The sequence below is a fragment of the Carassius auratus genome, chromosome 4 (assembly GCF_003368295.1).
Source record: "Carassius auratus strain Wakin chromosome 4, ASM336829v1, whole genome shotgun sequence".
Lineage (NCBI taxonomy): Eukaryota > Metazoa > Chordata > Actinopteri > Cypriniformes > Cyprinidae > Carassius > Carassius auratus.
The window spans coordinates 23928949-23941062 of record NC_039246.1 but is presented as its reverse complement, the minus strand read 5'-3'; the positions used below and the strand labels follow the sequence as shown (position 1 = coordinate 23941062).

Here is a 12114-nt window from a genome sequence, read left to right as displayed (position 1 = left end):
AAATCCACTAATCTGCCATTAAATCCCAGGATTTGTAGAAAAACACTGCGATTACAGGGAAGAAGTCTGAAATGGCTAACTGTTGTGAGGAGGGGAGAATATTGCTTTATTGTGCTATTAATGTATGTTGTTTGTGCTGTGGGTGGTAACAGAGTTGTATAAGAGGCTTGTCTAATCTCAGCGCCTGTCAGGAAGGCTTGTGTTGCTCTATTCAGCACCTCTAAACAACAGAAATAAACGCCGTTAAACCTTCCCATCCGCTGTCTCGCTCTCTTTCGCTTCCAAACACAGCTGCTTAACAAGCTCTCCCCCACCATTTAGACTAATAAATGTTTGACAATGTGCCCTTCAGGCAAAATTAAATTCTACAAACCTAAAAATGTAACATCAATTACCGTCTCATACAAGAGTCTGTGCCAGCAGAAAAACATATCCAGGGAGTAGGAAATGCTCTTGAGAGATACATCCAGGGCAATATTTAATAACATTAAGCAGGTTATGCTGCGATTTGTGTGTGTTTACTGAATTGCAATGAACTGTGGAGGTGTGGGTACCTATGGAGCTGAGTCTGGACGGCGGTCCTCCGATGCTGGAGGGGGCGCTGTGCTTCAGGGACCCGGGGCCCAGCTTCAGGGCAGGGACCTGTGGGGAAGCGGGGGAGTTGGGTGACTTGCTCTCGGATGCCTTAGGCTTGGACGACAGATTCAAGGGCTGAGCGCCCTCGTCCTGCAAAACAGCAACACGTTTGGCCTGGTGTGATTTTTCTCCTCAGAGACTTGGGACCCAATCAAATCTCCCAGCAGGGGTCAAATCAGCTGACCGCACGCCGAAATGTAGGTTTTCAGCAGATGCGGCCAGAACACAAGGAAATGTAAGATTAATTGCGGTTGCGCAGGCCAGTTGATAAACTTGCCAATGTTGGATTGAATTTGTGCAATGCCATGGCGCAATAGACATGCAGCACACCCATGCTCAATCAAACAATAGAACAAATGGGACAAAGCGAGCATACCATGTAAAGAAACATGCTTAAATGAGAAGATTCACACACATTTACCAAACATGTTGTGCATTGAGAAGAAAAAACACAAGCATACACACAAACACAGAATAACCAAGTATTCCATAAATATAAGCGCAAATGATTATTTGATGCACACATTCCAGTTTCAGATGTGCGCAGATATCAATTGGACTAAATTACATAATAAACAAACAACACCGCCTCTGTGCCTCCAGGTTACCAGTGGTGGACTCTATCCATACATGCAAATGACTAATACCCGGATATCAACCCTGATGACATTGTAATCACATCAGAGAAGGCACCATAGAGCCAATTAGGTCTCAGAATGGCAGATACTGCCCTGTGCACATCATTAGAACATTGCAATGAAGGCCTAAACCTGTCTTTCATGGTTTCAATGCCTTTCTGTCATTACTATTGTTCTCAACAGCTTTACAGTTCCATATCGAAACCACAACAGACCTCAGACCTCTAGGGTCTAAAGACCTCACCAGCCCTCGTTCAAGCCACAGATGTCAATCATATTGCCTGGCTGAGTGAGTCTCAGGTCACTAGCATGCTCCCACTGCAGTGGGATCTTATATGTGCTTATATGGGGAGCGCAGCATCTGTACCGACACCTGTTTCTTGAGCTTTTCTCTGTATCATTAATGGCCAGAAACACAAAAGCATTTGGAGCAGCCATAGAGGACAACCACATCTCACAGAACTACAGTGTCTCTCTTCGTCTTGCCTCTGCAGTAGAAGGAGCAGACATTTGCTCTCTTTTAGAGGCTGTAGGCAGCAAGGCGGCATGCTAGGTATTTGGAAACGAGCTTCTAAGGTCTGGAGAGCTTGATTAAGACCTTTCCCTCACTGCTTGTGCTGTGATGGGCCGTAACAGGATTGTCCTCATTAGTGCTGCTCAATGGAAAGAGAACCAGTGGGATGTGGACTCCATCATAAGGGAGACACACAAAAGACCCTGCTCAATGAGAACACTAAGACGCGATTGAGGAGAATACTGTATCATGACCCATATTGTGTCGGGTGTGTAGTGAGGCTGCATTGAAGAGGAAAACTGAATATTTATGACAGATAATGCCTGCCTCCCGCCCCAATGGTGGATTGTTCTTCGAGAAGCAAATCCTTGGGTGGGATGTTAGCCAAAGAGAATGTAGCGGGTGAGAGGAGAACTAATGAAGACTGGCAAAGCCATGTGAGAGGAAGAAGGCTAGCTTTAAGATCCGTCATACATTTTACAGGAGGAGACAACTCAAATAGAAAATGAATAAGCTTAAATCTCATATAAAATTAGATATAAGTCATGTAGAAATCCAAAACCTAAAAAAAAACCTTAGAAATTAACAGTAACCTGTCGGTGCCAATAGCCTTATGGTTAGTGCATCAACACACAGCGCAACTTTCCACATAAAAGTATAAAAAGCCCAAAGAAGTAACTTTAAAAAATAAATTAACAATAACATTGTGTCAATACTGGAAGCGATTAGTGTGTCGCGACTGCTTGAGGTTGTTTACACTGGAAGCATCAAAGCTCAGAATGCTGACCAACCATACAATCTAGTTGTAAGTGTAAATATAGCAATTTTAAGAAAGATCCTAGAACCAACTGTGGCAGCACTGGGCCTAGGTGAAGGAATGTGGGTGTGAGGGTCTGCATGTTTGAATCTGAGTTGGTCACATAGTGAAAACCGTGATATAGTGACTCTGTGATGCACCTGAGTTCTGAGGCTTCCCCCGGGGTAATGCACTTAAGCTTTGTACGCCTCAGTCCAACCAGCTGTCTGACACATGGCGCACGTCTTAAAATGAGAGAGTGGCAACTACCCCAGGGCAGCAACCTTGAAATATACATGCCTGCCCCTTCATGATGGCAAAAGCTTGCAGACACAGATAGAACAAACAAGAGAGTCCTGATTGAGGAAAAATCTGGAGAGGGAAACCGAAGGTTTGAGATACCAAGTATCCACTTTGAAATACTTGACAGGTTATATGAGAGAGACAGAAAAATATATTTAAGGAAAAGGTCATTTTCTCATGGCTCAGTAGCTGCGGAGGCCTAGCAGGTGCAGACGGCACTGCCAATTATCTGTATTATCCCTTTCCCTCTTTTTTCTCTCCATTTATTTGGGCATGTGACAAAGGACCAAATGTTTGAGGAAACCAGTCTTCATTAGCCTTTGACACATCGAGCTGCATGGGGCCAGGCCCAAACGATGAGGACCGCCAAAGCTTTGCACTGAGATTGACAGACGGAAACATACTGAACTCTTCCTCTATGCAACAGGCATGTGGTTGAGCTCCAGGTCTGTTCTCTTCCCTGTCCAAACAAGCATCAGGCTTAGCCGTGGCTCAAGGCCGGAGAGAGAGCAGGCAACAGGCCTTCACACATGTTTATCCAGCCCTGGCCGCCCCACGGTCCAGCTATTGTACTGCTGAGCGGAACAGAATGGGCTTGCAGGGGTGTCCGGGCGTCTAGAATGACCAGCCCAGCAGGAGGGAAGAGAGGCCAGACAGGCTGCTTTTATTTCTGCCCTGCCTGATATTCATGGAGCTTTATTCCGCTCAGATAGCTCTGGCCTCCTGCTGCCATGATGGCCAAAGGGAAAGATACCTGCTCAGAGCCTTATACACTATCGGAAAAAGCACAACACAGTGGTGGTAGCTAGACTTCGGGTTTGAGGACCAAGGACCTTCAGAAGCTTCCATAACCAAGCACTTGAAATGGAACAATGCAATGAGGCATGGAGAGTTGAGGGCATAGTGCCAGCTTGCACGAGTTATGGGTAATCAACCAAAGAAAAAAAAAAACATCAAAACCAGTACATACAAAGACTATTAGCTCTGGATGGTAAATGTACGCAGTTGTTCCAGCCTAATACACATCCACAAATGCATACCTTGGGCTTTGGTGGCGGGGTGCTTCTGTTTTTCTCGCTCTGGCCGCTGGTGGGCGAGTGTGTTCCGGTTGCCAGGTTGGCCTGAGGCACTGTGCTGTGTTTGGCCCCCGGAGACACCTGCATGGCAGCCAGCTGAGCTGCATAAAACTGCTACTCAGAGACAGAGAGAGATAGAAAAAGAAAGAGAGGACAGACAGAGGCAGAAGGTACAGAAGAGTGGATGAAGAAGAGAGAAAGGTCCATGAATAAATGAATACACAGAACACATAAACAAACAAAAAGAAAAAAAAAACAGGCTAAAAAGCTGGTTTGGCCATTAGTGGAGAAGGCTGATGGTTGTTTATGTGTGAAGGGACAGAGCTGTCACTTTATGTTCCACCATCCGGCCTCAAGGGGCTACGCTAACAGCTAGCAGACGCCTGAGTGAGACATGTCCCAGCCAAGGTGCATCCTGGGAAAAAACACTCACCATAAGGGTCATATTCACTAAGGAAAGACTGAAAAAAAAATGCCTCTCAAGGCGAAAAACTGGTGAATGTGTTTATGTAAAGGGAGAAGTTGTGAATCTCTTTGCCACTGGGAGAGGAAACAAACACCGCATCCACGTTGATTCTTTTAAGAACGCACACCAGGACAGGAGGACCCATGAAACATTTTGCTTGTTTCTTTCTCTGTTGTTTAAAATGTTTTCATTAGTGGCCAATATACTGGATAATCTTAAAAATGACAAAATTAGAATTTTGACAAAATGTATTTATACGTATATATCAATATTCTATTTAGGTCTTTAAATATGGATATCTGCATTACCCGTCAAATAAGTATGTGTCAACCTCAAACAAAAACATATTCCAACTGTTAAATGCAGAGCTTGTTGATGTGCTCCTCAACAATGTGTTTATGGACCACAGCACATGTTTCTACGGTAACAAGCAGACAGTACAGCGGCTGCACATCAAATAAAACATATTCCCGAAGCTGTTTGTACAATTCCTGCAATAAGTGTGTTTGTGAGGTTTTCATGTGCAATTTTGTGGTCTTTGAGGAAAGCTAAGAATGAAGAGAGAGAGAGGGGGGGCTTTTATTGTATTTGTGGGAAAAGATGAGGAACAAAATCTGTGTTTACAGTAGCAGGAGTGACGGGCTGTTTTTTAAATTGTATTTTTCTCTTTAAGGTTTGGAAGCAAGTGGCTGTTTGTGAGTAAAACTTCCGTCCTTCTGTTCGTCTCTGGCTGCCAGCCACCAGCAGGAAACAAAGACTGGTTTATGCAAATGTCCATGGCAGTTCTGTCTCTCTCTCAACCTCAACAGCACATTCTCCACAATCTTCTGTCGGCTGTATCTGCTAGAATTAAATATTTCTATCAGATGAGAACACACAGAGATTAACACACCATCATGCTGAGAGACATATCTCCACACGGAACATCTCTATCCACTCACACTGGCTTTTATCTGCCTAAATTTGCACCTCAGAGAGCTAATAAAGTTAATAAGTACTGATTTTTCCTTCAATTACAGGACACTGCTATATTAACCCTATGCCTAAAAGGAGAGGTACATCGATATATATGTATGTATATATATATATATGTATAATTATATTTATGTACAATACAATGGACGATATTAATTAACACTGTTTCGCCTTACGTTTTTTAATGTCTACAGTAAGTAAAATTAGACATTTGTAGAAACAGTATGCTGTTTGAATGGAATTTTTAAACTGCTGAAATATTAGAATTATTCCAACACTCAACTGTACAGTATAGGTGACTTTTGTCCTACAAATTTATCTCTTGTTTAACATCACAAAATAATCTCAACTCAAAGCTATATTTCTTTATGTTAAGTAATGAGCGTGCCATTGTACAGTCAGTCAGTCATTATCTTTAAAATAAACCTTCTAAGCATTTCTTCTATTTGTATTCCTCACTCTGGTTGTGCACAGTCATACACTACCTCAACACACACACACAAATCTTTCTGGGCTTTCTGATCAGGAGGTGACCTCAGTTGTGAGCTGTAGTCTGTGCAGGGGAGCAGGACATGAAATAAAGCTCTTGTTGGTCATTTCTGTTCAATTACTCCCACCATGGCCCCTGGTTGTGTGTGTGCCTGAGCGTGACATACGGTTCCTGTCGGTGCATGCCCTGCCTGTGTGTGTGCGTGAGGGCGAGATGCTCCGTGTCTGGTCCACTGCATCAGACTGCTTTATTTGCTTTCTGAATTGAGTTCTATTACAGGGCCAGCTCTCGTCAGTCACAACCGCTAGACCGACACACACATACACTGCACTTCCAACACGGGCTGCCACTGAACACCCTCAAAGCACTGCCACCCCGTCGTCAGCATGAGCAAACAGGAAGTGACAGCACAGTGCCCCTCGAGTGCCCATGGGCTCACGTATGCACACGCAGCGAGAATGGGGGATGAATGGGTGGCTGATCTCAAAAGTGGGGATGTAACAGAGGAATTTAAATGTCAGCCTTACGCAAAAACACACACACAGAGGTGCTGGATGGGGGAGGGTGTATCTGTGAAGGATTTGATAGGACTCTTGTCTCCTTCAGTCAAGCTCCGTCCTTTTGAACTCTTAAAGCTTCTCCCCTTGCTTCTCTCACTCTCTCTCTTTGCTAATCCCCACAGAGGAGTCTTAGGCCAGCTCTAACTCTCTAACTAGAACTCTGTGTGTGTTTTTAAAGGCGACAAAGGTAAGAGAAAACACACCATCAACACAGAGGAAGGAAGCAAAAGAAAGATCCCAATGACAATGCCAGTCTGTGATGCTGCACCTGATTTCAGGCCTGTCCGATCTAGCAGGTCAGATGTGACTGCATTAAGTAGTGTGTGTGTGTTTGTTCGTGTGTATATGCAGGGTGACGGGAGGAGATAGATTGGCATTTGCGCTTTAACTCATAAGGCCGATTGGAGAGTATTAGTGTTGGTGACACATGTTTTAACAAAGCCTCCCCCCCATCCTCGCTAAGTCCCCATCCCCTCTCTGAGCGCAGGAAGACGGGCTGCTGTCAGCGCTATCCGTCGGAGTGGATCTGCGTGTCTTTATGTGGCTGAGCAGACATCTCTCGCTCTCCAGTAATCCCCTGCTTTACTCAGATTATGAGCTTCTTTTCCCATCTTGCTTTGTTGTCAAAATGGAAGCAGTTTGGAGTGATCCTCTACGCTATTGTCGTTTTGGTCACCGCTGGCAATTGTGCGCCTCATGCTTTTTTTCTTTGTCATCGTCAATTAGTCCTATTCTTGTTGTATTTTAATTTTTTTTTTGCTAAACTAAACACTGGCTGTTGAGTTGTGTCCCGTTTTGATTAGTGTGCCAGGCGGGATGAACTTCGACATGAGTTGCGTCTGACTGAAGCCACTGCCAAGAAATCTCCCTCCCTAAGTGTCAATTAGTACTAAAGCTTGTGCTTACAAAAATACAAAAGCCAAATTAAAATCTATTGTGAGGTAGGATCATTTTTTCTCTTTTCTGCTTAATTATTTTTTCAGATTGTCAGGGAAGAGACTCAGTTTTAGGTCTGCCTGTTGGGAAGCTTCAAAATAACATTCCCATTGTGTGATACACTGGGAACGTTATGTAAGCTTATTATGTTGTGGTGCAGACAGGGCAAGCTGGACAGGATCAATCCAGCCATGCTATCTATTAACAGTGTCACTGACCTCATCGAGCTCAGACAATGCCACCAGATCGCTATCTGAAAGGAATTCATGGTGCTTATCATTGTGAGCACACAAATGCCTGTCAAAAAAATTAATCGCTTGGGGTTTGAACTACAAATAAAAATACATGTACTGTTTCTTACAGCTGATAAAAGGCATTTAATACAGTCTCCCTCTCGCTTTCTCTGCTTATTCTGCTGTGTGCTGCAGTAATCCAGTGCAATATGGTCCAACATCTGCCTCTACATATGATGGCTGACCTCCTCCATTGACCCACTTTATACCTCTTCAGTACTGCTGCTCACAGCTCATACCTTTCTACTCCCCCTTTTCTCATCTTTCCCTCTTTCTTTATTCCCACATTTTTAACACCGTCATAGTCACTGTCCCTGCTTTTCAAGACAATCCCTCAGTGTATTTGTGTGTGGTTTGGTGGGTTACACAGGTTAATTTAGCTGGTTATAGAATATTAGGCCAATGTGAACTGTGGCCGCAGTTGTGAAAAGTGGTTTTGTGGCCAGGTTTAAAGACCCTCTGCAGTGAATAATGGCAAACACCTTGAAGATGGTGACCCCGGTGCAATGACTCCCTCTCACTCGGACACACATACACACTTAAAGGTCTTGTTTAATGACCATTTGTAGGTGAGCAGTCTCACACAGATGTGACTTTGTTCATCTGGCGACTGCAGGTGTGTTTAAACATATAACCTAAAGAGAATTTCTCTAAATACTCGACATGCACACTACCTAGGATGTAAGAAGCAAGGTTAGGTTGGATGACTGTACTACAAGTTATCAACATATCTACACTGCAAGTGACAGAATACATTAATGTTTTCGATTGACACACGCATACAGTATATATATATATATATATATATATATATATATATATATATATATATATATATATATATATATATATATATATATATATAATATTAGGACAGGGCAAGTTAACATGTTATAATTGCATAACTGCATTAATTGATTAACACCAACAATTATTTTATGGCCCAGTAACGCAGTTTTTTTATTATTATGAAAGTCCATTGTTCGCTGGCTTTGAATACACATACAGACAAACCATGTATCACAGGAGGGGTGGGATGTTGATCAGTACTGGCTTGGGATGGGTGTCATCACACGTCTCAACCAATGAGAACATTTGGGGTGGGCCTAGACTGCAGCAGCACTCACATGAAGCACGCCCGTTAAAATTATTTAGGCTAAGCAGACATTCACAAACCACTGTTTAGTGTTACTTTTAACAGAAAAGAATGCAACATGCTCGTAATCATGACTTCATAAGTGGGGAACAGGAAGTTTCCGAAATGCACATGAAGACAGCAGAGAAGTGCTCCCGCTCAACACAGTGGAGTGCCTTGTTTTGTTAACTTTGTGTTTTATTATTTTGAGCCTGTGCATTTGAGTCTGATGTGGTAACACACGACCCTCTCTCACAATAAATTGCTTTACAGATCTATCGCTTTGCCGCTCACAAATGTACACGCAATCATGCTGGATGTATCATAAGTTCCGCGGTCTGGCGTGGTTAGCACTCACACTTACTGATCTAGGCCTATATATAACTGAACCATACTCTGGCCCACCTCTTCCAACCGAGCCAGGGATGGCGAAACACACAGAGTGATCAAACTAGTCAATGGAACCGGGCTTTAAGGGTCAAACAGTGGTTACATTTTGTTATCTCATAATTAGATTCTGTGACTTTAGCCTGGATTTCACAAAGAGGGTCACATATATATTTAAGCATTCCCCTAGCTATGATGTATGAGTATGATGCTAGAAAGGCTATGGGTTTGATTCTTAGGAAATGCAAACTGATAGAATCTTAAACGCAATGACTGTCAAATACATAAATGCAAATTTAAATAGTATTGTTGTAATTCTGGTCTTGCAAGCCAAATTCGTACGCACATTGAAAGTGTAAGCTCATTGGGTTGAGTGTGTGAACCACTGAACAACAGCTTGTGGAGTGACCAAAGCAAATATTTTGGGCCTCTCATCGTGTTGGGGGGTCTAAAGATAAGACGCACAGACGCACTGATTGTCCCTGAGGAAATCCAATGTGCTTCTGTCTGAGACTTCTGTATTTAGCTTAGCTTTAGTAAATCATTTTCTTTGTGACAAAGCCGTAATCTCTCTCTCTGTAAGTGTGTGTGTGTATTGCAAGGGAGATTTAAGGCTGGAATGAGAGAACAGTGGCATTGGATGTTGTTGTTTCTTTTTTTTCCCTGTTGTTTTTCTGACGAAATCCAATTGTGCCTGACAAAGCTGTTCAATCTGGGATTTTTTGAATCTTAACACGAAGGAACATATGGAGACAAGCTCTGAAGCAGATAAAATCAGACGGGACAAGATTCTCGCAATAAGCCAGTCATACGGAGCACAGCGGGGTGAGTGCACAGACAGCAAGGGTTTAAAAAAAAAAATACCCGAAAAAAATATCCTGTTTTATCACTTGTTATCCAGAGGGCACCTGGGAAATACCACCTGTTTCGATGCGAGCACGTATGTGTGAGAGCCATTTATACCTCTTACATATGCTTTATCTGTGATTCAGATATGCAGGTGTGTATATATCTTTGCATGCGCAAAGCCCTAATAAAATTCACTCTTATGTTCATCTATTTTTGCTAATAGTGAATTTGGCTTCTTAGTCAGACTCTTTAATGCCTGAGGGAGGTAACAGAGAGGAAGGGCCGGTCACGGACCCTGTGGAGCCCCAGGTTAATGCATCTCAAACAGCCAGGCTCTTGGTGACAAGGGGTTCAATGCAGCCCGTCCATACTGGGCTAGAGTAAGTCGGAATACAATATTCTTACACAAACACAGTGTTGTAGCAGATGTGCATCTCTATTCCCCCTCATCTGTGTGATTTATTCTCTTCACCCCTCTCTTCTCCTCCTGCCAGAGACCAAACTAGGGAGGAAGACGAAAAAGGACAGACGTGGAGATGCATGTTTACTGCGTTTTCCATTTCAGAGCAGCACAGTGAGGCTGCATTAGGGTTTGACTCTATTCAGACAACCCATAATATCTTTTTGTGTTTGCTCTCTGTTCAGTGTCCCTCTGTGCTCTGTCCCCCTTAAAAACAGTTTCTATGGTACCCTTCGCTCCACAGTGAACAATATCAGCACCCCAGAGCCAGCAGTGCGGCATTCTCTCTCTGGGCTCCGGCCCCTCACAAAGGCCCATTTCTATGGCAACTTGCAGTTGGCATGAGGAAAAGGGTTGAGGAGAACAGTGGGCATTGTTGTTCTCTATCGGGATCACAAAACAAAAAAGGGGGAAAAAAACGAGGGGAGAAAAAGAGATTTTGTTTGAAAGGTTGGGAAAAATTCTGAGAAAAGGATGGACACACACATACAGGAACACACAGAAACAAACAAAACCACAAGATGGACGTTACCTGCAGCTGAAGAGGGCCGAGGCCAGGCGTCGCCGCAGCAGCTGCTGCCATAGTTGTAGGTATTAGCTGTAAAGGGTAAGGGTCACCTGAGGAAGAGAGCATTATAGGCATGTCAGAATCTCCCTTTCATCTCCCCACACTTCTGCCCAGGCTCTGGGCCCCATCCCCCTCTGCTCTCCTTCGATGGAGCGACAGATTCACTGCTTTCTCTTCTGTCAGTAAAGACCTCCATTGTGAAGTCCCCCCCCCCTCTATTCTAATGAAAGGCTGATTGTGTAGCTGCAGCTTTAATACCCCGAGCACAATAGCAGTTGAAGGCTAAGGCATGATAAGGAGAGGACGGTAATTAACGAGCTAACGTCAGTGCCCCGTCTCCTCAGGCCCTGCACAAGAGTCTCTGCGTTGGAGAGATGAATCAGAACTTGAGGAGTGAATAGCGAGAGTTATTAGCGTCCACCTGCAGATATGGGCTTTATAATTATACGACTGAGAGGTAAAGGTCAGTCCAGTTCGCATAGAGGAAGTGTGGGGGGGGGGGGGGGGGGGGGGTTATCAGGATCACGCTGAAAAAGCCTGTGGCATGAGAAACCACGAGTGTGCCCTAAATCTGTTCTGCAGCTTTTTGAGTTCAAAGTGTGATGAACAATGGAATGATGCTGGGAGGAGAGGTTGGAAGAGGCGCTCTGAGAAAAAGGGGCAGAAGATGCATTTGCTCAATATCCAGATAGATGGTCTTTAAATATATCAGATAAGTGAGAGCATAATTCTGTTATTCTTGAAGTATCAATGATTTTTGGTGTGTGTGTTTTGAAGCCAGCATTGACGTGCCCTTCATCTATGATATCCCACTTTTCTGTGCATGCCGTTTGTAAATTGGTGGAAGGAATTAAAATGGAATCTGATGAAAGTAAATTAATGCATTTAATTACACAATTTCTGCTTTATTCCAATTGAAATGTAACTTTTATAGTGCAGGTAAATGCACTTGTAGATTGGGCATCAAGGCAGAAGACTTCACTTTTGGATGCTCCAGAGTATCTGTACAAGGGGGTTTGTAGAGGAATTCAG

General features: G+C 43.6%; 1 protein-coding gene and 1 long non-coding RNA gene across 7 annotated transcripts in view; one reads left to right on the top strand and one right to left on the bottom strand.

Annotated features, from left to right (window-relative positions):
- Positions 1-12114, bottom strand: part of LOC113063359 (transcription factor SOX-5-like) — a 115151-nt gene that overhangs the window by 9569 nt on the left and 93468 nt on the right. For 5 of the 6 annotated variants that reach the window (XM_026233691.1, XM_026233681.1, XM_026233725.1 and 2 more), the window contains 3 exons: positions 11047-11132; positions 3928-4077; positions 555-726 (listed from right to left, as the gene is read on the bottom strand). In XM_026233691.1, coding sequence (XP_026089476.1) covers positions 555-726; positions 3928-4077; positions 11047-11132 — 408 coding nt within the window. The remainder of the gene's footprint in view (positions 1-554; positions 727-3927; positions 4078-11046; positions 11133-12114) is intronic. The other variant, XM_026233699.1, reaches the window with a different exon arrangement.
- The window catches only part of LOC113063385 (uncharacterized), a 40598-nt gene that overhangs the window by 19384 nt on the left and 9100 nt on the right, over positions 1-12114 (top strand). The window lies entirely within an intron of this gene.